General features: G+C 52.8%; 2 protein-coding genes and 1 long non-coding RNA gene across 5 annotated transcripts in view; 1 reads left to right on the top strand and 2 right to left on the bottom strand.

The window, feature by feature from the left end:
- Nucleotides 1-415: 415 nt before the first annotated feature.
- UNC93A (unc-93 homolog A) overlaps nt 416-26,124 on the top strand; it is a 31,017-nt gene continuing 5,308 nt past the window's right edge. The window contains exons 1-9 of one of the 3 annotated variants that reach the window (XM_037020852.2): nt 3,298-3,573; nt 5,972-6,051; nt 8,143-8,279; nt 10,534-10,715; nt 11,760-11,989; nt 13,244-13,369; nt 17,807-18,015; nt 19,711-19,846; nt 21,512-21,643. In XM_037020852.2, the coding sequence (XP_036876747.2) occupies nt 8,193-8,279; nt 10,534-10,715; nt 11,760-11,989; nt 13,244-13,369; nt 17,807-18,015; nt 19,711-19,846; nt 21,512-21,643 (1,102 nt within the window). In that variant the 5' untranslated portion in view covers nt 3,298-3,573; nt 5,972-6,051; nt 8,143-8,192. Of the gene's footprint in view, nt 532-3,297; nt 3,574-5,971; nt 6,052-8,142; nt 8,280-10,533; nt 10,716-11,759; nt 11,990-13,243; nt 13,370-17,806; nt 18,016-19,710; nt 19,847-21,511; nt 21,644-26,124 lie in introns of those variants that run through there. The other 2 variants (XM_017644929.3, XM_017644922.3) reach the window with 2 other exon arrangements.
- LOC108386871 (uncharacterized) lies at nt 18,187-21,111 on the bottom strand. The gene is made up of 4 exons (XR_012124345.1): nt 20,789-21,111; nt 20,092-20,244; nt 19,214-19,365; nt 18,187-18,314 (listed from the first exon to the last, which is right to left on the bottom strand). It is a non-coding gene; the product is annotated as an uncharacterized lncRNA (long non-coding RNA).
- TCP10L (t-complex 10 like) overlaps nt 23,993-26,124 on the bottom strand; it is a 38,984-nt gene continuing 36,852 nt past the window's right edge. Inside the window, exon 9 of the mRNA XM_073219894.1 lies at nt 23,993-24,130. The gene's annotated coding sequence lies outside the window, so the exon portion shown is untranslated. The remainder of the gene's footprint in view (nt 24,131-26,124) is intronic.

The raw sequence follows: 26,124 nt of genomic DNA, 5'->3' as shown, positions 1-26,124 counted from the left end.
AAGTGCATGTGCCCCCTTCTTCCCACAAATTCTATTGTCTGGAGACGGGCTCGATGTGAATTTACTATAGATTCATTGGATGTAGTAGATATCTGTATGCATATGTGTGTGTATCTATAGTCCTATATGTATATACACATGTAGATCTTTTTCTTTCAGTACAGGGAGTTGGTACTATTGCTATTCAAAACAAAGCAATAGCTTTCACTAGATGTCTTCATAAAATGTTTTCCCTGAGCCATCAGACGTCCCTCCCGCTCACCTTTCTACAGTTTGCCAGCAAATCTTTCCTAAAGACAGTGCAGTCATTCCCAGATAAGCCGCTTCTGGGAGCCTCTATCTGACAAGCAGGCTTTGCTACTTTCTGAGGCAAAAACAGGTGTGACTCAAAGATTTCCCAGTGTGCTATGGAAAGTCAGTCATTTGCCTTGCAACCAGAGCAGACCAGAAAAGCCTCTCAGCATCCTGACACTCTCCAAGACTGAAGCAGCTATGCGCTACAAGAGAGAAGTGCTGAAGCCACCAAACTAGGTAAAATTGATAGAGGATGGCATTATTTGGTTTGGGGACAAAACGGAAATTTTATTGGGCATGTGCATCATAAGGAGCAAAGGCACAAATTTACCTTTGGAGATTCACTGAGGTGGTTCCTGTTGCTGTAGTGTGTGTGTAGACAGGAACAACAGGTTGAAAACCACCTTGGACAGCCCGGCGGGTCACTTTGCCCCTCATGGAGATGTTGTGCACAGGCATGCCTTTGGCCCCCAGCTGTCCAGATTATAGTCCAGGGTCCTCAACTCCTCGCAGGCTTGGTGGGACCCTGTTGTCAAAAGGGCTGTGAGCTCCAATGGGCTGGGCTCGCTGAGGTGGCCTGTAAGCAGCAGACCTGGGACTTTCAGTTTCTGTTGAGAGAAGATCGTCTAGGTTGATATCTGTGGAGCTGAGCAGCTGTAACAAGGGCCAGGTGTTATTCTGCCACCTTTGTGGAGATGTTGGAGGTGGCGGTGTGAACAAAATGTGACACCTTCCGCTACATTCTCGCCTAAGAGCTGCTTTATTTGGGGGACAAGTATCCCCACCTGAAAGTTTTGATTTCTCTATTTGCTCTGCTGCTTATCGTCTGTCTCCTGAACTAGAATTAAGCCTTCATGAGAACAGGGGCCCGTGATGTGCGATCAGTGCGGTGCCCAGCACGGAGAATGACAGTTGGCATAGGGCAGGCACCCAGCAGGTCGCCGTGGGGTGACAGTGGAAGGCAGCCCTCTGCAGTAGCGGCAGAAGAGGCTGGCTGGGCAGGGAGGGACCGTGCATTTGGAAAACAAAGTGGTGTGTGTGCATGCCTGCATGCGTGTGCCAGTGTGCTCCGAGCCAGCGGCTCTGGCGTCCTGAGTGTGAGAGTGGACATCTCATCCCTGGTGCTCCTTCTACAGTCAGGCAGATAAGACAAGACAAAGATGCAGCCAAGGTGAGGACCAGGGGTTCCTTGCTCTGGTCAAAACGCAGGTGCCCTGGGCAAGTGAGGCTGCTCCTGGCCCAGGTGGGCGTGGAGCTCAGGGCCCTGGGGCAGGGCAGACCCTGGCTCTCAGGACAGCCTGGAGGGCTTGAAAGAGCACTGTGAGGGGAACTACTTGGGAGTATTTCTCGTCTTGCTCTGGGTCCTGCCTCACTGAGTTTGTGCTGAGTGGGGTCCTGCTCTTGCTGATAGTGATGGGAAGGAGCTGACGGGGCCCCAGCCGAACAGACCCACGCAGACCCAGCGGTCTGTTCAGCCAGGTCCCCGCCACGCCGGTGGGCCCAGCTGTGGGGCCAGCTGTGCCCACACTCTGCCTGCTTTGGAGGCTTGCCCGGAGAAAACGGCTTCTCAAGTCAGGGTTGTGTTCATAAAATCTGCTTTTCCTTTTTGTTTGTTTAACATCAACAGAAAGCACCAAATATATTTATTTCCAAAGTCTAAAATTCCTAACTTAGGTGATAAGTTTTTCCATCCCGTATATATACAATGTTCATCTTTATGTAGATGGATTTTTAACTAATGAATAGGGAAAATTTGAATTCATTTAGTAGTGCTTATATTTAAAAAATGTCAAGACTTAAATGTCAAGAAAATTGGTGTTCACATAATTACATAAGTAATTTCTTTAAGAGAGTAAACTGCTCATTAGACCTCTTTGAAATGAAAAGGAGTCTTTAGCTTCTTAGCAGGAAACTGACTTAAAATGTGATCCTCTAGCCCAGACAGACCTCGGGTAAGCTGCCAGTGTGGTTCCAGACCACCTCAGTAAGAAAATAATGTTGAAATAAAATGAACCCAAGGAAGTTTCTGGCTTTCCAGTGTATGTAGAAGTTATGCTTACACTATACTATAGTCTGTTATGTGTGTAATAATATCATGTCTTAAAAAAACAATGTGCACACCTTAATTAAAAAATGTTGCTAAAAAATACTAACTGTCATCTGAGCTTTCAGGTCATAATCCATCTGCTGGGGAGGGTCTTGTCCTGATGTTTAGGCTGCTGACTGAGAAGGCTGGTGGCCGCTGGAGGCTGGGGTGGCTGTGGCAACTCCTTGAAGTAAGACGACAGTGGAGTCGTGGCACTGATCGCCTCTTCCTTTCACAAATGATTTACCTGTGGCATGCGATGCTGTTTGACAGCATTTTACCCACAGAAGAACTTCTTTCGAAATAGGGATCCATTATGCAAATGCTGTGGCTGCTTCATCAACTAAGTTGATACAATATTCTCAATCCTTTGTTGTCCTTTCAACAATCTTCACAGAATCTTTACCGATAGATTCCATCCCAAGAAGCCGCTTTCTTTGCTCATGTGTAAGAAGCAACTCCTCATCCATCCAAGTTTTATCAGCAGATTGCAGCCATGTGGTCACAGCTTCACACTCCACTTCTAATTCAAGTTCTCTTGCTGTTTCCTCCACACCTGCAGTGACTTCCTCCACTGGAGTTTTGAGCCCATCAAAGTCCTCCATGAAGGTTGGAATCAACTTCTTCCAAACTCCTGTTAATGTTGATATTTTGACCTCTTCCCATAAATCACAAATGTTCTGAGTGGCATCTAGAACAGTGAATCCTTTCCAGAAGGTTTTCAATTTACTTTGTCCAGATCCATCAGGGGAATCTCTGTCTACGGCAGCAATGGCCTTATGAAATGTGCTTCTTAAATATTAAAGCTTAAAAGTCTACATTGCTGCTGATGTTGAAACTGGCTGCAAGGTCGACTTTCCCAACCTCTCCAAACGCCAGCCACACCCCGGCAGGAGTGTGCACGTGGGTGGGGACACACTTTGCAGTCTGTGTCCCTTTGGTTCTGAGGAAAGAATCCTGACTACACTTAAAACGTAGTGTCCTCGTCACACTGAGGGGCCATGACTGGAAGGTCTCTCTTCTAAGTATTTTGGGAGAGTGACATCACCAAGAGGGTGATAGAGGTGGTTCCTGACTTTGCTCCTCCTCATGAGAACTAGCATCTGTTTAAGAATAAGACACCCCTGTGGGAACCCTAGAACACGGAGCCAGGCTGAGGCACCTCAGAGACCAGCAGATGGACATGCCAGGAGGTAAGAGCACGCCGCCTTGACCACACTGTCCCTGGGCCTGCCCAGCAAGTGCCCTGAGGGCCCTCCTGAGCCTCCTGCTCCTCCAGTGGGCAAGGACAGCCCCCCAGCAGTGAGGGTGGTCCTGTGGGGGCCTCTGGCCTGATCTCACCCTGCAGGCGTACAGGGGAGTCCTGGGCTCAGCTGCGGGAGTCTATGAAGAGGAGAGGGAGGGGCCCACCACACCTGAGCAGGGACCCATACGTCCTTCCTGTGGTGCCCGAGGAGTGGGCCAACCCGGGGCTCGCTCGGCCGCAGCATCCGGGAGGGGGCCACACCCTGACCAGAAAACTTGGTGGGAGCAGGTGGGGAGCTCTTCTGGCCCCAGAGCCCGGCCTGTCCATGCCCAGGCAGGGGGCTAGGTCACAGCCCACCTCTGTGGGGAGGAGAGCGCCCTCAGCCCGGGCTGATCAGAAGCTCCGGCAGCAGTGCCCGGAGTCTGGGTGGCCCGGAGCAAAAGCCAAGAGGCGGGTGGGCACAGCGGACTCTCCCGCTCAACGAGAGCAGCGTCAGAGCCGGGTGGGAGCCCTCCCACGGGCACAGGCAGGGCCATCAGGTCCTGAGGAGCTCAGGGCAGGGCCCAGCCCTGCCCACCCACCCAGAGAGACCACTGGGGAAATGGAGAGAGGCCTGGACCGTCCCTCCCAGCCCACCCAGGCTAGGGAGCTGCAACTCAGCCCCACCCCCTGTTTGGAGTGCATTGTCCCCATCTGACCAGAAGGGCTGCCCACAATGCCAGGAAGCCGGGGACCCCACGGCACCCAAGCCGAGAGGCCCAGACAGACCCAGCAGTCTGCAGAGGAGAGCCAGCGATCCTGTTCAGTCTGAGAGCTGGGCTGTGGGCTGGCTTCAATTCCAACCAGCTTCAGACCCACTCCTCCACTGCGTGCAGCAGGGCAGCTGATCTGCAGCCACACTCATCATGGAGACAGCCTCGGCCTGGCCCACCAGGAACCCTATCCAGGGCCCCTGGGAGGCTGCATAGTCGTCCAGCAGCCCTGCCTCTGTATAGCGAGCGGCTCTTGTACAGAAAGCACAGCCATGGCCTCCCCCATCTGGAGAGCAAAACCAGTGTCCTCCCCTGACCAGGGAATTCAGTGCACCCTGAGCTGATTCAGGTCCCCAAGCAATGCGCTGTGCAGACCCTGGGTCCCTCCCTACTGCTCTGCCAGGGTACGGAAGCCAATTCATACCCCACCTAGTGCTGAGTATAGGGCCCAGATACACCCCTAATAAGCCTGACCGGGGAATCCAGGCAGCCGCCGCTCCCACCCCACAGCCTCACTTGGGCAGGAAACCTAGTCAGCAGTCCTACCCTGTTGTTCTCAGCTGGGGGCATCTCCTGTATGCACCCCCACCCCCAGAGCCGCAGCAGTTATCTTGCTCAAAAATAAGCTGTAATAGCACACCCACCGGGCAGGCACATGACCCGCAGACACACCCAGAAACGCAAACTGAGCTGACTGGGCAGGACTGTCTGCCAGAGCAAGCCTGTAAAGCCGGGAGGAGGAGCTCGGTGACTCCAAGGCGCAAACACCGACATAAGGAGTCAAGGATCATGAAAAATCAGGTTAAAATGGGTCTACCAGAGGAAACTAATAAAGTTCCCATAACTGACCCTAAAGACATGGAGACCTGTGAACTGTCAAAGAATTCAGAATAATCCTCTTATGAAAGCTTTAATGAACTACAAGAAAACACAAACAGCCAAACAAGATTAGGACAATGCATGAACAAAATGAGAATTTCCACAAGGAAAGAGCAAAAATAAAGAAAAAAAGAAAACCAGCAATCCTGGAGTTGGAAAATGTCCCCGAGCTGAGGAATTCAGTAGGGAGTTTCAAAAGCAGAGCCAACCATGCAGAAGAAAGAATACGCCAACAGCCAAACATGGGAGCAGCCTGTGCCCACCAAGGGACGAGTGGGTAAAGAATTACAATGATGGTACATCACCTGCCCGTAAAAAAACAAGGCAGCCCTGCCTTGTGAGGAGACCTGGGTGCACCTTGGAGGGGGCATCATGTGCAGTGAAATTGGTGGAAGACGGATATTGTGTGCTCTCCCTTATATGCAAACTCTGACAAATAAATAAACAACTAAACTCATAGAAAAAGAGATCAGACTTGTGGTTACCAGAGGCAGAGGGCAAGGGGAAGGGGCATTGGAGGAAGGTGGTCAAAGGTGCAAACTTCCAGTCGTGAGATAAATAAGCCCCGGGGATTTGACGTACAGCCTGATGACCCGCTCACACTGCTGTGCGGGGTGCAGGGAAGTTGTTAGCAAATCCCAAGGGTTCTCAGCACAAGGAAAAAAGTGTTTTTCCTTTTTTCTCCCTTTCTTTTTATTGTATATATACGAGAAGATGGCTGTCAGTTGAACCTACTGTGGATCATTTCACGATATACCCAAACCAAACCGTCATGCTATGCACCTGAAACTTATGTATGTCAATTATTTCTCAATAAAACTGGGGGGGAGGGAGCATTTTATCCTGCTAGAGACCAAGGCAAACTGTAAAATGCCTGAAATATATATACCTGAAAACTCCCTTGTAAGATAAAGGGGAAAAGCCGGGTGGGGGAGGGAGAGCAAAATAGTAAACATGACTAATGCATGACCTCGGTGATGAATCCGTGACTGGAAGTGGGACGGAAAGAGGGACTGAGTGCGGGTGACTTGCAAAGGCTAGCAGACTCTGAGGTTCTTGGTCACCCATGGGGCCCCCGGGAACACTGGCTGACTGCTGAAAGGGCCGGACAGTAGCTACAGGAAGCTGCTCCCCGGAGGCCGTTAGTAAATCGCTGAAGACTCGGGGGCATAGCAGAATAAAGCCTTAGGAAGGTCTTCTGATACCAAAATATAGGTCCTCTCTGGGTAGTTATAGAAGGTCAGAATCGATATAAACTAAAGTGTTGCTGAAAAATAAAGAAGTCAGAGTTTGTTAACGATGGTAAGACTGCTGTGGAAACATCCATGTCAGACTATGTATTATATTTCTTTAAATATTGTTCCACCTGGTATTTTTTTCTGGGTTAAAATGTCATCTTGGCCAATTGACATTACTGGTGACTGTGTCAGGGCCAACCCAGGGGCTTTCACAATTATTAGCTTCTTGAAACTTTTGCAACCCTCCTTTTTCAAGAGGAAACTCAGGTTTGGGGAATTTTATGATCCACCTGAGATTGCCCAGCAAAGAAGTCATAGGGCTATGGTTTGAACCTACAGACCTTATTTGTTTCTGGGGTTGGTGTCCCCTTTTACTAGACTACTTTGTTCACACATCTGTGTAAGTGTGGTGATTCATATTTAATCCTTACATTAAAAAGCCATTAGTTTCCTAAAATTTTATTTTCATGGGAAGTTAAGCTGCAAGGGCAAGACCTTTATATGCTATTCCAATGGCACAGCAGGCTTCCCTCTGAAGAGCTGCCACCATGTGTTGAAGTTACCAGCACGGTAAAGGTCTGCCTTACTGATCCAAACTAGATAAAAATAACTGGCTGCACAGAACTTCGGAAACAATCTTCCAACACCAAGTTTTACTAACAACTGAGGAAAATAATTGAACAGTTAGATAAATAAATGGTTTTGCTTGCTTATTAGCTATGAGATATGGGGTGAGTTGTTTAAAACGCTTGACTGTATTGTCCCATATGGATCCGCTGGTCACACGTAGCTACTTGAATTTAAGTTTGAACTAATTCAGTTTGTCATTCGCATTAGAGATGTTTCAAGTGCTCAGCAGTCACTAGGGCTGGTGGCCACCATACTGGATGGTGCAGAAAGTTCTCCTAGGCAGCACTACCCGAGACCTGAAATCCCAAATCCCCAAACTCTTGTGCAGTTAGGTTTTCTGTCTGGCAATGGGTCTAAGCATTCTGATGATAGTTATCACAGCACTGCTGTGGGACACCATGAAACAATACAAGTCAAAGTGCTTTGCACATTGTAAAGTGCTATCTATGCTCATAAAGTTTTAAACCAATAATTGCAGTGTTGTAAATTCATATCATCATTGAGATACTAATGCTCTGCCCTCGGGCCTTATAATCGTGTTAACTCTGCCAGAATTCGAACTGCGTATCTTGAAGCTGACATTTATACTTTGCTCTTTAAGACCGAAGTACATTCTACATTCTGCACCACTGAGAATTTCTCTTAATGTGGAAGGTGCCCTTAGACACATCTGTCATATAAATATAATTGGTATTAGTTAGATAATATAATGGTGTAGATCGTTATATATGAAAGTCCTCACTTTGCTATAAGGACCATACCTGGTGGAAACTAGCAGGGAAAGTGACAAGTACACCCCTTGTGATTACAGTCCTGATCTCTTGTCCCGTTAGAGAGTGGGGTGTGGATTGCAGAGAAGGTGAATGAGTAACAACCACGCGGTGCTCCATCGTCTGTGATAACCAAGTGCATTAACTCAAAACAGCCTTCATGACCTACGCACTTTAACTCAGACGTGAGCAAACGTGGCTTCATGGTGCAGGTGGCCTTACCTGTGCCCCGATTGGTTTCTTTTAGGGAACCACGATCCCAGGGCCCGCTGAGAGTTGACACCTTTAATTAGCACCATGGAGAGAAGCCTGAGGAATGTCCTCGTCGTTTCTTTAGGATTCCTGCTTCTCTTTACTGCCTATGGGGGTCTGCAGAGTCTGCAGGTGAGTGTGGGAACCTTCTGAATGTCTTCTCTTGGCCTCCAAGAATCTCCAGGTCACAGGAGACCAGGAATGGGGGGTTTCTCATTATCCACCAAACTGTCCTCTCATTATTTTGTTCACCCCCAAACTCCTCTAAAACAGTGGTTTTGTACGTGCAGCTCCTACTCCCGGGACTGCACAGCAGTGGGTGTGCCTGACCCTTGGACAGGGAGTCAGGTCTTGGGTGATGATTTGATAAGATATTCTTTGCTTTTAAGTGGTTAAAGAGACACAGGATGAAACCTTGTGAATCCTGTATTTCATGCCCCTGGCTTTCTGGTTAGGGGCAGTCATGTAAATATATCAGATTCCACCAGACCATATAAATTCTGAGTCTCCCCTGGGCAAAATTGTGAAAGTGGTCTTGTAAGTCTGACCCCTATGGCATGCTGCCCTCTTAGGGTCCCTCTAATGGCCATGGCAGTGGTCAGCTTGCCAAGGAATAGATTTGTTGTATCTTTCCAAGGTAGTTACATTTTTAAACTAAAGAATAATGGGCACACGATATCCTATTAGTTCCAGGTGTACACATAGTGACTTGACAATTATATACATTACTCAATGCTCACTGTGATAAGTGTGGCCACCACCTGCCACCATACAAAGTCATTACAGTATAACTGACTATATTCCATTACTGTACTTTACATCTCTGGCCTTCATGCTTCTACAAAGTCTCCCTGACTCCACTAGGCTGGTCTCTCCCAGGAGCTCTAGGTCCCTGAGGACTCCAACCCCATTTCAGTGACCAGTATGTGGGTGTGACCGATGCCTGTCAGCTCCTGTCCCCTGCCACCCTGTCATTGTAATCTCCTTTGTATCAGCACAGCAGCATACAGAGCCTCTACTGGTGTGCACTTAAGGATCTATTTGTTGAGTGTTGAGTGACTGTCCTAATTGTTTATGGAAGCCAGGTTTTACTAAATTCAGTTCTCATATGTGTAGTTTAAAGTTCAGCTTGTCTAAGACATGCAAATATTGGTGTTAGAACATGGTCATTCAAGTAGAAAAGAAATTTGCCTTTAAAGTGTGATTCCCCCTTTGGATATTGAAATCTGTCTTCCTTTGCAGGGGTTTGCAATCAAACTCTATGATACCTTGCCAGTTTGCGGCAGGACTGTGGGTGGAAAGGAAATTCCATGTAGAGAAGTGCTGCAGGTTTCTCATTAACATATAGAGAGTCAAGCTCATTAACACACAGGGACTTAATACATAAGTATTCAGAAAATAAAAGGCTCACGCTGAACCAGCTCTCTTAGTACACACTCCTGGCAACAAGTTGTAAACAGAAACTTCCAGATAACCCCCACTTCAGAGCAGAGCGCTGTTTCCATCTTCCAGCCAGATTTTAGCATTTTCCTGGCTGTTCTTACTTTCAGTTTCAATTAATCAGCAAATGTTAGTAAGTGCCTGCTTTGGGCAGGCAGAAGGGGAGACTGAGGAAAAGCAGAACATTTCCTCTGCACTGGAAGGTGCTGTCATCAGTTGGGGTGACACCAGTGTCACCAGGTGGGATGGGCTAGAGGTCAGGTGACCGTGGAGACGTGCCTGCTAACACAACAGCAAAGCAGAGATCTCCCTGGACACTACTGGGGGCCCTTGGAGACCGCTGATCTGTACCTGATGAATGGGCACCATTTGGAAATCAAAGATTTGGGTGGTGAGAGCGGGTGGAGGGGTGAAGGGATGCGAGCAGCTGCACAGAGAGAAGCAAGAGAGAATCCCTACCTGGCGCCCCTGCCCCTCCTTCTTGTCCCCATTCCCGTCCTCCTCGCCCATCCCCCTCCTCTTCTACTTCATTCTTCTTCCCTCTTACAAAAGAAATAAGAGAAAAAAGCAATTATGCTGGTTTTCCTTCACAGCAAAAGCCAGGCTTCCCCACTGTGGTACCCTTTGTTCTTGTCACCTATCTGGCCTTCTGGTCACTTCATACCAAGGTAGGCACTTAAGTGAAAAAATAACAAAAATAGGAAGCATGTGAATTTTCATCCACTGGGGGTCAAACGGGACCTTCACTGTGACCCTGGCCCCTCCCGGGCGCCTGGACCCACTAGGCCGTCACCCTGAAGCCACTCCTCCGCGGGGATGGGGGCGGACACCTAGGCTCTGTTCCCCTCCGCCTAGTCTCGGGCCGCAGTCACCCAGCCTCCTGCACGCCCACGCCCGGAGGCCCTCGCACGGGGTGCTTCTGACCAGGCTGGCCTTGTCCCCACAGAGCAGCCTGTACAGCGAGGAGGGCCTGGGGGTGACGACGCTCAGCACCCTCTACGGCGGGGTGCTCCTGTCCTCCATGTTCCTCCCGCCGCTCCTCATCCAGAAGCTCGGCTGCAAGTGGACCATCGTCGTCTCCATGTGCTGCTACGTGGCCTTCTCCCTGGGCAACTTCTACGCCAGCTGGTACGGCCCACGCTGGGGCCCAGGGTGGCTTCGGGGATGTGCGGCCGCACTCCCTGTGCTGGGTACCTGCTGCCTCTGCTTTAGGACGCGCTCTGCTTCCCCCAGCTCCTCTCACAGCCCTAGGGCAGCACCATGTCATGCTGTCTTCCCATTTTTCCCACCATGATGTCCTGTCCCTTCTGCTGGGCCCCCACCCCCAGCCCCAATCCTGACCTTTCCACAGCCTGCTCTCGGCCTCTAGCTCCCCTCTCCCAACCAGGCTGACACTTTCCCAGCCCCAGAAAGTAGGGGAAGGTCTGATGTGTTGAGGCTGAATTGCAGAGAGACTTAGTGGAACGTGACCCATTGGCAAACCCGGTCACAGAGAGCGGACATGGAGGGGCTGAGGCTGGAGCCTGGCACCTGCCCGAGCACAGCTCCTCCTGGTGGAAGGGACCCTCAGGGACCAGCAAAGAGGTGAGGGCCATGTGCCCTTGCTCCCAGGAACAGACCTGTCAAGCATCTCTGAGGGACACGCCCTTGTTATCTAGGCCACACCAATTACGGTGGCTTTGCATTCTTCTTTTTCTTGTTGCCACAGTTTCCATACAGAAACCTCATGGAAGAGGGCACAAATTAAAAATTTGAAAATTTAAAAAATTCAATCAACCATTTTTAATGTAAAGTGATTAGAATTACCTGGAAACACAAAGGCTTATTTGTGCTCCCTGCTTGTTAAAATCACAAAGACAAAGAAATGTGATTGGCACTGATGTTTTGCAGACAGAGAAACAGAGGGCTCTGCCAGGGGGATCGGGTTAGGGCTCAGTACCATCCTTTCAGGCCATCTAAGAATGGTTCGCCTAGTGTACTTCCCCCAACTCGGTCCTCTGAGAAGTGTCTGGTCCCCTGAACCAGGAAAAGCGCTGAGTCTGATGGTGGATCCGTCTGTCTACCGGACATATGAACATCGAGGGGCTTTTGATGGGACAGGCAGGGAGTATGCCCCCAAACACAGGCAAGAAGGAGGCCCCAGGGAGCCACATGTTTGCATTTGACTTGCAGGTACACGCTGATCCCCACCTCCATCCTGCTGGGACTCGGAGCAGCGCCTCTGTGGTCGGCGCAGTGCACCTACATCACCATTATGGGAAACACGCATGCGGAGGAGGCAGGGAAAATTGGCCGAGATGTGGTGAACCAGTATTTCGGCATCTTCTTTCTCATGCACCAGTTATCCGGTGTGTGGGGCAACCTGATCTCATCCCTGGTGTTTGGCCAGTTGCCCACTAAAGGTAAAAGGGAGCAGGGCTCCATGGTGACTGTGGGGAGGTCCCTGCTCCCATTGGCACATGTCTTTATCCCGGGATTGGAGCAGGGGATCTTGTGAGACCCTCCTGGTTCTCAGCCTGCCTGTGCTCAGCTTTGCCTGGTTCCTGCTTCCCCAAGACAGGCTGGCTGAGTCCAATGGTGCCCCAGGATTCTGACCCTGCCCACCCTGGGCCTGTGCTGGGGAGTGCCCAGGGAAACAGGGCACTGTGCCAGGGGGATCAGGTTAGGGCTCAGTACCATCCTTTCAGGCCATCTAAGAATGGTTCACCTAGTGTACTTCCCCCAACTCGGTCCCCTGAGAAGTGTCTTACATGTTATGCATAAGGCCACTGGTCCCTTCCCTGATCTGGGCGCTTGATGCGTCTGAAGATGGGAAGCCATAGGGGTGATAGGTTCTGATTTTTTGCTCATTACTGCTGTCACCATCAGCAACAGCTAGCAAGTTGGGATTAAAGTTCAGTTTCTGTAACATGACTGGTAAGAAATGGAGGGAACAAATTCACGTTTAAAGACATTCGAGCAAGTGAGTGCAATTCTCTGAGTGGCCACAGGACAGAGAATTTGAAGGCTGGAGGCTCCGACAGCATTACTATTTCATGCCTCCTTCTGCCTCCAGCTTCCATACCACCTACTCATTAGCTGGGCTGCAGAGCTTGCTGGCCAAGGGGGATTTTGTGGTGTTTCATGTGATTCAATTTGTTTTATAAAAAAAATGAAATGCCGAGTATTCTTTCTCTATGACACATTCTCCTTCCATCCAGAGATTCTAACATGGGTCTGACTGAGAGTCTTTGATAGTTCAAATTTCATTCTTTCAACAGATAGGAAACTAACATTCAGAAAAGGTAGGAAATACCTGCCTGAAGTCATGGAACTGGTCACAGTTGAATCTAGAAGAGAACCCAGTGGTCCCAACACCCGTTCTGAATTTTAAAAAGTTGAAAACTTTTCAGTTATGTCAGGAAAGTAATACGATAAGTAACCACAACTTATTGTACATGTGTCCAGAGCACATCTTAAAATCAAGTATACAGACACATGCCTCAGGGGAAATGTTTGTGGAGACACTTGGTCCAGCAAACCCGCGTCTTGCTGCGCTGTGGCGAGGCCTCGTCTTGGGCATGCCCAGACTCCGTCCCCTGCACCACGCGCCTCGCACCCCATAGCCTCCAAATCACCCGTGTTCTCACATTGTCTCTTTGCCTCCCATACCCCAGAGGCCATCCCAGAGGAGCAGCTCCTGTTCTGCGGGGCCAGCGACTGCCTGTTAGACATAAAGTCCACCAACAGCACCCAGAACCCCTCCCAGGAGCTGATCTACACCCTGCTGGGCATCTACACGGGTATGTGCATGCTCAGAGGCGAGGACAGCAGACCTGGCTCCTTCCTGTGCTGGAAGGAACATAATCTCCCCAGAGCATAATCTTTCTTCATCTGAGAAACCCTGCAAAATGTCCTCAGCTTGATCTCATTCAGGTGTTTTTCATATGAAGTCAAATAAGCCAACCACTGCTAACTAATAGGGTTTCCTCTGATGTGAGGGTCATGGTTCATCTGCACAGTGCAGTACAGTAGCCGTTAGCCACATGTGCTTAGTTAAATTTTAATCAGCTAAGTTACAGGTACTGTCCCGAGTGCCACCAGCCGCATGGGGTGGATGACTACCATGTTGGACGACATCCTGGTGGACGTGGCGTGAGTAGGCCAGCTATCTGAATTTCAGCTGTGTCCCAGTGACCCCAGAAACCCCAAATCCTTACAAACGGTCATATTTTTCTGGGGAAGGTATTTGAATGGTCCCTGCTGAAAGGAGGGTGTGGGGCATGGTGTCCCCTGCAGTCACCATCCTGGCACCAGGGAGGCCTCAGGACTGTCACCTGCTGGTCACAGTGCAACTGCTGCACACAGACATCAGATGTTCATGCCAATAGGGCTGCCCAGAGGGAGTTAATTCTCATGGTTCTTATCCTTATAAGTTTATTTTAATGGAAAACATTTACATGAATAGGTTTCTAAATAACATCATTCTTATAGTCCCAGATTTATTACTACTGAAGGGGATACCTTTAGAGTAGTTTCTTTTTTAACCATTTGGAGGGAATTTAAATTGGTTCTTTGTCATTTTTTAATTTTGGGGTTCATAAAGGGTCTTGGAATGGGCCCTTTGTAAAGACCAAGGGTCTGAAATATATTGAATTTTGTGGGACTGTCCAGGATGCCCCTGGGAATTTACGGTTAGGCAGGTGCTCGCCAGGACATTGCCCGGCACTCGGGTGTCTCTCAAAGCCACTTCCATCAGATGCTCCCAGCGAGCACTTGTAAACAGTCACTCAGTGGGGACGAAGCAGAGTGTGGGCTCGCGTGTGACACCCACTACGGGCCAGAAACCAGGAAGACAAGAACCTCACGTCAGTAAGCTCAGAGTCCAGCCAGGGAGTCAGACTGCATTCAGCCGACCCACGTGTGAGGCGACAAGTGTTCCGAGCGAAGCTTGCAGCTGGTGTGCAGCGGCACCCTCTGCAGTGTGGGTTCTAGGGCCTCTGGGATGAGGGGCTGTGCCGAGCCAGGTGGTGGAAGGTGGGGCTCACCAGCAGAGAGGGAGCTGAGAGGCCACGGGGCAGGGAAACCAGTGACACTGGAGCACACAGGCATGGGAAGGGGGACAGTGGAGCCTGAGAAGGGACAGGCCATGCCGCCAGGGAAGGCCTTGAAGCTTGCCGAGTGCCTGGACCAATGCACACCTGTTCCCTGGACAGGCCTGGGGTCAGTGTGATGGGAAGGGAGGGAAAACACTGGGCAGAGAAGCCGGTTACGGGGCAAGTCCAGTGAACTGTGGAGGAAAGAAGAGGAAAGACAGTGGCACAGTGAAGACAGAGGCGAGCTCAGGGGAGTTCAGGGCTAATGGGACTTGCCTGTGGACGGGGCTGGGATGCGGGAGGGTGGGCCAGACAGCCCTGCAGTGGGCGGAGAGTCCACTGAGCTTGGGAGGTGTCCCTCCTGGTACAGCAGCAGGACAGGGCTGCCCTGGGCAGGAGGAGCCTTGGGCAGGGCGCGGGCCGTGGAACAGGGATGCATGGAGGGGGCTTCCCTCTGTGTGATGGGTGAAGTCTGTGGAGGGCCTGAGATTCTCAGGGAGACAAGAAAGGTCTATGGGAAGAAGTGGAGATAGTGGGCCCAGAACATGACAGAGGTTAGGAGCTGGAAGAAGGCAGTGGGGACCCAGGGTGAGCAGTTGGGTGGGGGACTGAGATGGTCACAGGTGGCAGAGGCTCCTGAGGGCTCAGGCATGACCCCAAGAGGCTGCTGCCCCTGGGAGAGCTGTGGACTGGTGCCAGAGAGCAAGGCTGGGCTGAGCCGGCTGCGGGGTGAGTGGGGCTGCAGGAGGCTGTGGGTAGCGGTGTGAGGACAGGGGATGCGTTCTGCACCTGCCGCCCTTTGCCGGCTTCCTCTCCTCATTGTGTGGCTCTCTGTGCACCTTCCCAGCCACCAGCCGCCTCTCCTACATTCCCTGCAGCAGCCCTGGGCCTCCTGACACCTTGCACACCATCCCAGGAGCACAGGGGCCCAGTAGCTTTGGGGTGGCATGCAGACATCTATGTGGACCCGAGGCCATGTGCATGTGATGAGGAGACATTGTCCCTTATTATTCGGGTCCTGACTTTCCTGCAGGGTTTCATATGTTCCTTCCCTTTAGCAAGGCTATGTTGCCGTAAAGACCAAAAAAAGGGAAAAGAGAAAACGGACTAAAGGGCAGAGAACACAGTCTCCCTAGAGTGATTTCCCAAGATTTCTGAGCTTTGTCCTCATCACACAGTTCCTTGTGAAGCTGTTCTCATCAGAATGCAGTGTGTTCATTGTGTAACACGGCCGTGTCCCCACACTCGCCTCCTGGGAAGGTTCTGGGTCACAGGACAGCTCAGGACACACATACATGTCCTATTAAACATGTGGCTTCTCTGCCCCTGGCCCCCCACCCACAGGCTGCCTCGCCACTTTGCCTGGACATGGGTGTCCTGGTGGGCTGCTCAGAATGTCATGTCCCTGCCCACGAGGTGGCACTGTGTAGTCGCCATTAGTGGGAACTATGCCCTTTCCCACCTGATTCACACACTACCAGTTGATGGGGTTGGCTTGAAAGAACGCTTTCCTGCTGAGATGCCCAGCGGCTCCCACCCAGGCGTGGTGACCTGCTCTGATGGTTTGTGGGCAGCTGTGGCCCCAGAGGTTAAGGGCTCTGCAGGCATTCATACAGTGTTTAATGAATGTCGTTAAACTGTCGAGTTACCATGAGGTGGGGAGAGGGGCTGTTGTTTGGCCGAGAGGGAAAGTAGCTGAATTACAGGAATGAGGCTTCGAGGTCAGTTGGTGCCCCTCTGGGTGGGAGCAGATCGACAGTGCAGCTCCCCGAGATGGGCTGAGGACTGGTCTCATGGCTTCAGCAGATAGTCTGGGGCTGACCCTTGGGTCCCAGTGGCACTCAGTCAGCATGCCGCTGGGAAGGACCCACTGTGGGGTGGCACCCGCTGGCTGTAAGGGACCGAAAAGGTCAGATGAGGCTGGTGAGACACAGTGAAGAGATAAAATAATCCAAACCATCTCCAAAGGACGACAGGTCTACAACCAGTTGATGGGGTTGGTGACTGACAGCAGTTCTGAGGGGTTCTGACCACCATCAGGAGACCATCACAGCTCTTAGATTGATTTGGGATTCCAAGACACAGTGCGTGATTATCACTGCAGGCAGAAGGGAACAGAAGAGATATACGTGTGTCACATTCAAACCAGTCAGGGTGTGGAAGGGTCTCTGTGTAAAGAAAAAGAAGCTAAATAAATATACATAGTCTTTCACCAGGAGAAAGGAAGGTTTATCAAGTCACAAGGTGGCGCATGGCAGAGAAAGACATGTCACTTTATTTTGGAATTGCAAACGTACAGGACGCCCCTTGAGGGAGCAGGGAGTAGTTGTCTTTAATAAAATTGTGTGCCTAGATAACTATTCACAAGCACTGTGCAGAGAAAGACCCTCACATCTGTCCCTGCTTACCCAGCAGCCCTGCCCACACAAATGGCCCTGTCTTCCTAGGCTCTCCAACGTCCTTGTAAACAGTATCTCTTCATGTCCCCCCCTGTTAAAAGCAAATGGTAGCACATTCTGCACCCTGTGGGTTCTGCACCCTATGGGTTCTACACCTTGATTTCTCTCTCAGCCATTTGAGGGATTTTCCCTCCTTAGTGTATAAAGAGCTGCCACTTTTTCTTTTTTCAAAAGCACAGTATCCTTCTGCAGTTGGGGCATACCATAATATCTGTAACTGGTTCCTCCTGCAGGACTTTTAGGTAAATAGATCTGGAATAAATGCAAAGCATAGCAAATGGAAGGTTTTCCTGGACTCATGGTCCTGGGAAGGGAGGCTGGCTGTTGGTAGAAATTCCCTGAGGATTAGGAAGAGAGAAGCAGCCAACTGTTCAGGGTGCTCAGATGCCAGGGAAGTCCCCCCAGGTATGTGTATTTCATGCCGCTGAAGACAGGACTAACCTGTGTGACGGGCTGCATGGGGGAGCCTGGCAGACCCAAGTCACCAGAACCAGCACAGCGGTCACAGCCCCATGTCAGCTCCCAGGTGGCAGGTGGCCAGGGGCTTCGGTCAGGCTGGGCCCACGTCCAGACTTGAAGCTGACCCTCCATCTCCAGAGAAGAAGTGGCTGGAGGAAACCCAGGCAAAGGGTGGTGCCCCCTGGGGTCTGAGCACCATAGCCCATGCCCTTTGTTTTCCCTCCAGGAAGCGGGGTCCTGGCTGTCCTGCTAATAGCCGTATTTCTCCAACCCGTAAAAGATGTTCAGCAGAAAAATGAAGAGAAGAGACCATCGTTTTGGTTCACTGTTCTGTCAACTTTCAGGCTCCTTAAAGACAGACGTCTGTGTCTCCTGGTCCTGCTGCCCATGTACAGCGGATTCGAGCAAGCCTTCCTGGCTGGCGACTACACCAGGGTACGAGGGATGTCCGGCATGGGCAACCGCGGGCCTCCTGCGTCTGCATGCCACAGAGCCCTGCCCTGGGCAGGCGGGGGACAGGCTGTGCATGGCCTGCCTGGCCCTTCCTGGCCTGGGCCCACCACAGTTAGAGTACTGGGTTTAGTATGGCCACATTTATGGTCAGGAGATGAGCTCACCTGAGCTCGGACTTCCTTCCGCTTGAGCTGTGTCTTCAGGCAAAGGACCAAAGGCATTCCTGAGTCGTCACATTTAACACTTATCAGTGTTTGCTTGCCTGCATCTCACTCTCCCTCCTATTTTAGAGTAAAAAAATAGGGAAAAACATGAAATCCACGAGTAATGCCAACATTCCTCCTCACTCTAGCTTTCAATTATGTGTTACAGTCCAGAAAAGGACGTGGCCCTGGGGCACAGTCACCTTCTCAGGCCCCCAAGCTATGCTCTACCTGCCGCTTTGTGCACAAAGGGGGGCCTCTCCGGGTGCGGTTGGAGCAGCGCAGCAATGCCAGTGGGCACAGTGACCCCGTCCCTCTGTTGGCATTCACGGCCACCCCATCGTGGGTTTCCCACCAAGACTCTGTCTCTTGTTCCCCTGCCCGGGTGGCATCCTGTCCTCAAGAGCCATCTAGGATGTTGTGGATGGCATGCCACAAACGGGGATGCAGAGCTGAATCCCCTTCCCCAGAAAGTGCCAGGTGGGAGCTGGGGCCCTGTGGGGGCTGAAGAGCTGGGACCATGGTGGTCTGGCCAGCCTGCACCCAGGGGAGCTCCCCTGAGGGCATAGCCCTTCCCCCAGACTTGTCGTTGCCCAGCCCTCCCAGATGCACTGGGGCATCCTCATTTGAGTGTCTGCCCGAGGCTGCCCTGTCATGGAGTGGTGGGCGAGGTGTGAGCACCGGCATGCAGGCTTGCCTGGGTCCTGGCTGGGGGCTGCTCTGCACCTTACATTATGTACAGGAGCATTTTCCTTCTAGTTTCCTTTGAGGACCCCTTATTTTCTTTCCATCTGGTTCTTTTTTTTGTTAAGATGTTATTAGTTTAGAGCAATTTTAGGTTCATAACAAAATTGAGTGTAGGCACAGAGATTTCCCATATGCCCCTTGACCCCCATTCATAGCCTCCTCCAATATCAATGTCCCCACCAGACAGGGTACTTGTCACAACAGGGGGACCTGCACGGACATGTGCTCACCCGCAGGCATGGTCCACACAGGGCTCACTCTTGGCATCGTGCCTGCTGAAGTTCGGACAAATATATCCTGATGCCACTGTGGCGTCATGTGCAGTATTTCACCCCGAAAACTGTCTAAGCTCTGCTCGTCTATTCCTCCATCTTATTCCTTCCTGTCTCATAGGCAGAGTAGGAAACAAAGGGTTCATATCAGCCCCATATAAACAGGAAGTGTGTCGCAGTATATGGCAAAGACTGTGGGAGAATCATGTCCACAGGTCTGTCCAGACCATTCCTGCCAGTTCTTGCCCCAGAGGCATTTTCCTTACAAGCACCCACATTGTTCCCTGACTCAGGGAGCTCAGAAGCCTAGTCAAAGGTCCTGGGGCGATAGGGCCGTCAGCAGTCGGGCCACGGAGTGCCATCCGGCATGAGCTGCGCTCCCAGCTCACGTGGCCCAGCAGACCGCCCGTCGGAGCTCGGCCTTGCGGCCCCTGACGCCCTGTGCTTCCTCCCAGTCCTATACCACCTGCGCCCTGGGGATCCAGTTTGTCGGCTACGTGATGATCTGCTTCTCAGCCATCAACTCTCTGTGCTCCGTGTTCTACGGGAAGATCTCTCAGTACACGGGCAGAATCCCGCTCTACACACTGGGTAGGTAGGCACGCTCTCCCGACTGAGGCAGTGCAGGCAACGTGAGTTACATGCAGTTGCTCTGAAGTCAGGGACCCATCCCCTGACCCCTGCAATGCACTGGCACCAGGCTCAGGTGGGTGTCGGGCCAGGCCCGTGGATGCAAGTTCCCGGGGCAGGGCCGTGGGCATTTAAAATGTAGTGTGGCAAGAGCTAGAATGGGGAGGTACAGGGTTTTGTAGGGGCACATCGAGGGATGTCCGAACCTGTCTTCAGGGCCATGTGGCAAGGAGTCAGGGAGGGCTCCTGGGAGGCAGTGTCTCCACACAGTGGACGCACTGACCTAAAGCTGGCCGGCACCTCTACACACTGTTGCTCCTTATTTCTCTTGGAAAGGGGAGGAAGAAGATTCAGAGATGCTGTGGATCATGAAAAATAAGGGCGTTAACAGAACAGCCACCCACTGCCCAAGGTCTAAGGTGTCTGTGGCGAGGAGGCCTGAGGGGAAAGGGGCACCCCTATCGGTGTGCCAGCCCTGCAGGAGGCTGAGGGTGCTATTTCCCTGGCTCATCCTGAGTGCCGGTGGAGTGGACACTGCCTGCTTTGAGGGCAGGAAATCGAGGAACACAGAGGGTGGCTAGCAGCTTGCCAAGGTCACAGCTCAGGGCCCAGTGGGCACCCGCTGCTCCTGACCACCCGGATCCTGCCTCTTCCGCCGGGCAGTGCTGGGCTGTGGTGAGCTGTTCTGTTACTACATTGAAGTAATAGAACCGCAGCACCTCCAGAAATCATGGGCCAAATCCTAGACCCCCGGGGACCAGGTCAGGAGGAATGAGCCTGGATGCTTCTGCCGGCCTCGCCTCCCCCGTCCCTGCCCTGTCTGCAGGGCCCAGCTCCCACAGTGGGCATGGCCCTTCCCAGGCCCTCCCCAGGCCTGCACCACCAGTGAGAAACCATGCTTACGGCCCCCAGAAGGTGGAAGCCCTTCTGTGTCCTGCCTGCTGGCTTTCCCGGCCCAGGCAGGATGGCACTTCCCCTGTGACGCAGATGCCTTGCCCCAGCCTCCCTTCTGCTGTGGGGACCAGAGGCGGGCAGCTGGGCTACACAGGCCACACAGGTCAGCCTGCACATTCAGAGTTAAAGCCACCTGGAGAAATCAGTGTGAGTGTTTTCAGGAGACGTTATTTAGGCCGGGAAGCAAAGGATGGGGAAGGCTCCCTTAGCATTAGCGCACCAGGGTGCTCTGAACTGGCGGGAGCTGGCAGCCCGGCACTGGCCTCCTGGCGATCCTCTGCCTCCACAGGCACACAGCGTGCCCTTCCTCCCCCTGCACGCTCACAGCATGGCCTTTCTCTCCCTGCACACTCACAGCATGGCCTTCCCCCACCTGCACGCTCAGAGCATGGCCTTCCTCCCCCTGTATGCTCACAGCATCCTCTTCCTCCCCCTGCACGCTCACAGCATCCTCTTCCTCCCCCTGCACACTCACAGCATCCTCTTCCTGCCCCTGCACGCTCACAGCATCCTCTTCCTTCCCCTGCACGCTCACAGCATCCTCTTCCTCCCCCTGCATGCTCACAGCATGGCTTTCCTCCCCCTGCACGCTCACAGCATCCTCTTCCTCCCCCTGCATGCTCTCCCCCTGCACGCTCACAGCATCCTCTTCCTCCCCCTGCACGCTCACAGGAGCAGTGACCCACCTGTGTTGCATCATCACCCTCTTGCTGTGGAAGCCTCACCCCAGCCAGCTGGCTGTGTTCTTCATATTGCCCGGCCTTTGGGGCACAGCTGACGCCGTCTGGCAGACACAAAACAGTGGTGAGTTTCCCGCCTCCTGCCCCAACCTCAGCAGCCATGGGTCGGGGCCTGGGGAGATGTGGGACACCCTCCAGCAGGGAGAGTGGAGCAGGGACCCTGGCAGGCAGGCAGAGGGCTCCAGTCTCCTCCTGTGGACTTGAAGATTTTCTCTGAGCACCTGGGCAGCCCTACAAGGAAAAGAGAAAACCACCTGAGTACAGCTTTCCTCTCCAAAATGACGCTCCTTCAGAGTTTTCCCAGACAAGGGCGCCTCGGAGTGGAGCGAGTCTCCTGCCACCTGCTTCTTGCAGGCCCTGGGGAGGCAGAGCCCTTCGGGACGCCCAGCTGTGGTGGGGAGACAGACACATACCTTCTGGGGTAGAGGAACTTACAGGTCACTAGGATCGCATCCGAGCAGCTGCACTGGGGCTGGGTGTCAAAGTTCTGGGGGATCCGAGCTGGGGCAGGAGGGGCGGTCAGCACGGGCTCCATCCTGGAGGTCACAGCTGAACTACATCCTGGGGACTGTCCCCAGGCAGGGCCGTAGGGCAGGGGAGGCGAGGCGGGAGCTGTCCCGGTCCACCCAGGAGCCTGTGCCAGGACCCCACAGCCCGGGGCCTATGAACAGCAGACGGCTCACAGTTCGCTTCTCACAGCTCTGAGGCCAGGAGCTGAGAGGGAACCGGGTCACAGATGCCGTCTCCTCACGTGGTGCCTTTTGAGGTCCCCATTCATGAGCCTGGCCACCCCTGGGGACCTGCCCCCTGACACCATCACATTTGGGGTTAGGTTTCAGCATGTGAATTTGGGGGACACAGCATTCCAGCCACAGCAGAAGGGGGCAGGCTGGGCAGGAGCCCTGAGAGTGACTGACATGGGGCCCGGGCCTGCCTGGTGAGGGGACTGGTCTCTCAGTGTTACTGGAAGCAGCAGAAAGGGTGTGACCAGGAGGGACAAGGGGCTGCTGCTGTGATCAGGCGGGACAGACAGGCCTGCAGCAAAGTGGCCTGGGGCCTCGCAGGGCAGCTCCCTGGGTGTCCCAGACGGGCGAGAGGGGCACATGCAGACGAGGTGGCAGGCAGGTGCGGTGCTGAGGGCCTCGGCTGCCAGCAGGCCAGGGGATGCTGGTGGGGGCTCAGCACGGAGAGGGGGCTGCTCCTGACGTTCGTCACCTGGGATGGCGACTTCAGGCTCAGAGATACAGTCTGTGGTGAAGCCAGGCAGGAGGTGAGGACAGAGCTGGGAAGGAGATGCAGGGGGCTGGGCAGGGGTGCGGGAGTGGGGACAGAGGACGGAGGAGGGACCGGGGGAGGGTGCCATCTTTGGGGGACAAAGGGGAGGAAGTGGGAATGAAGGACACATAGAAAAAAGAGTGAAGAAAGTCCCATTTCCTCTGAGGTGACAGCCAGTGGCCATCACAGGAGACAGACCCCCGGACGGTCACTGTGTGCCAGGGGCTGCGGGGGCCTCTCAGTGAGTACACTGGCGGCTACAGCCCTGCTGGGCTGCCCACCCCTTCCAGGACAGGGGCCGGGGCAGAGAAGCCAAGTCATTGTCAAGGCTTGGCTGAGAGGGCAGAGCCGGGCCTGGGCCCTGGCGTCCTGCAGAGGCCACAGCCCCCATCATCAGGTCCCCCGGTCTCATGGGTGGACAGGAGAGCATGGTGGGGGTGTGAGGCAAGGCCTGGGACAGCCTCGAGGGCATAGGTGGGGCCTGCCCAGGACCCCAGGACTGTGGGGCTGGTGCACGACTTCAGGCAGCTGAGTGGAGAGTGTGAGCAGGCGCACCTGGTGCCTGGGGCTCCGCAGCCAGCAGAGTGTGGGGTGGGCAGGGACGTGCCAGGTCAGACTGGGGGTCCGGGTGAGATGTGAGGCCACAGGTGAGGATGGCCAGAGGCACACAGGAGAGGAGGGGCCGGTGGCATCAGAGGTCAGGGGCCCTGAGAGCAGGAGCGCATGCTGCCGGGCCCTTGGATCTCAGGGGAGAAGCAAGACCCAGGTGTGCGCGATGCGGAGCGCAGTTCCTGAGCTCAACCAGGGCCAGGCCACTGGACGCCAGTCAGGGCACCATGCCGTGCAGGTCAGCAGGGGTGGTTCCTGGTGGAGACCAGCGGCCAGAGCCCAGGGGCGGGGAGCAGTCCTGCAGGCAGCCAGGAGGCCCCGAGGGGTTGGGAGCAGGGGGTGGGAGGAGGGTCGCCTCCTTGGCCGGCTCTGGTAGTGCTTCTACCATGAGATGAGTCACCAGAGAGGGCGTGGCAGCCCCCGGAGAGAAGGGACAGGCTGTGCATGGTGGCAGCACCTGGGGGCAGGGCTCCAGGGCCCCCCTTTGGCGCAGGCGGGAACCCTGATCCCTGATTGCCGTGGACCCGTCTGTGACCCAGGAGGCGAGCCCCTGTGTGTCGAGCCGTTTGGAGACTGGGAGACATGCAGGCTGCCAAGATGGGCTTGGCTTTGGAAGAGAGCCACTCTCCTTAGAGACATCACCACTCAGCCTTGGCCTGGGAAACACCTGGGGGGAGGAATGGCGTCAGGCCAATCCGCAAATAAGCCACGAGCCCTCATTTCCAAGGACAGGAGGCTTGGCAGAGCCCTGTGCCCACAGATCCCCATGCCCTCTGCCACTGTGGGCTCAGCTGCCTGCACAGCCCCTCCTTCCATGTTAGCCTTCTTGCCGCTGAGAAAACATCCTTGAACAAACCTGATGCTGTAGGATTTAAGGGGTGTGGGTCTCACAGTCTTTCCTGCTGCCTCAGCAATGCAGGGGCCTTTGTGAGGTTCTGACCCAGGTGACACACATGTGTCTGACACACGTACATAATCTGGTGTGTTCGGATCCAGGGCAATACCTGGAACAATGCCTGAAACTATTCACTGCTAGGCTTTTGATACATTCACCAGAAACACTGATTCAGTGGAGAGATAAACAAAACCTGCTCCGGCTTTTCCTGGCAGTCCAGGATTATAACTAGAGACAGGTCCCATCACCTGTAGGAGTCCTAGGCACCTCACCCAGGAAGCATCAGCAGAGAATTCTTTCAGCATCCCTGTGGGGGTACGAAAGGCTCTGATATTTTATTGAACACTCCAAATGCACATACTGACTTGCTTTCTAAAATGGTAGGACATCTCTGCATTCACCTGAATTTCAAAAAGTATTTATACCTGAAAAGCCATGTAAGTAGCCACACAATACTGCACACTGTAATTCTCTAGATGTTTTGAATGCTTGCCATAAAAATGTTTGGTCCTCTTTCCCCCTGAAATGCATGAATAGCATGAGCCCTCCCTTTCTCAAATGACCTTCAAGCCTGTCAGGGAAACCGGTGGTCAGAATTGTGCAGGGCTACGTGGGGTCCAGTGAATAACTTGAATAAAGACTCCCTAGAATAGGGATGCTAATTTAAAATGAATTACTTCTGTATTTTTGTACAGATTAAAGGTAATTTTTTTCAAGGTAAGATCACTTGGGGAAAATTGCTCTTTTCCCATACTTGAGAATGTCTGCAGAGCCCGGACTTGGAGTCCTGGCCGGGAGTGGTCCTCCCCGCAGGCCGCCTTCCGCAGGCTCTTGTGGAGCCGGCCCCCCTGCAGAAACAGGGCGTATGGCCTTTGCATTTTAACAACTGGAAATTTTGTGTAGCTTTTGCAACCTCTCAAGGACAACTCTTTCTCATTTTTCCTTTTTTAAATAGCAAGTTGGGGTTCTAATACTATTGCCCCTGAATATGTGTCTCTATTTCAAGAAAATATCTGAGCCACATACTTTCCTAATTAATGAAGCTGAATATAGTTCAGAGCAATTAATCCTCCTTTTCCATCATCCCTTCTTAATTTAAAAACCTGATAATCGCAGTTGTCTAGGTAAGAAGTGAGGCAGGTGAATGAGCCAGCGAGTCCTTCCTCTGGGGCAAAATGGAGGAGCGGCTGTGTGGCTGGTCCCGGGGCTCCAGCTCAGCCCCAGGTCAGTCCACCTGGGCCAGTACATCCTATCTGCTTACTCACCCTGACGGCTCATGGAAGGGGGTGCCATGGCCGCAGCAGCCCTTACCCTTACGAGCCAGTGCGCTGTGTTTACGACTCAGAATGTCTGGTCTAAAAATCCTCTTTTGCCAAATGGGCTTCTTTTGGGTCAACAAACTCAGGAAATCTGACTTCTCTGAATGCCCGGTTCATTTGCCCTGTCTTCCAAATGAGACCGCCCAACTGCTTGTCCACATCCAAGGGCAGGAGTCAGCATCCCATCTTTCCCCCGGTGCCTTCCCTGGGAGGATGAGGCTGAGAGCGAGTATCTTCCTCTTTTTAAATAAACTGTTGATTTGGTAATGATCTTAGATTTATGGGAAAGTACAAAGACAGGACAGAGCTCCCACATCCCCTTCACCCCATGTACCTTAACACTAACATTGAACAAAACCATGGTACATTTGTCAAAACTAGGAAATAAACATAAACATGTTCTTAACTGCACTCACATGGACATGACTTAACTGAGCTTCAGACAGT

Source organism: Manis javanica, chromosome 13 (genome assembly GCF_040802235.1).
Source record: "Manis javanica isolate MJ-LG chromosome 13, MJ_LKY, whole genome shotgun sequence".
NCBI classification, from domain to species: Eukaryota; Metazoa; Chordata; class Mammalia; order Pholidota; family Manidae; genus Manis; species Manis javanica.
This window is presented reverse-complemented; position numbering and strand designations above follow the sequence as displayed.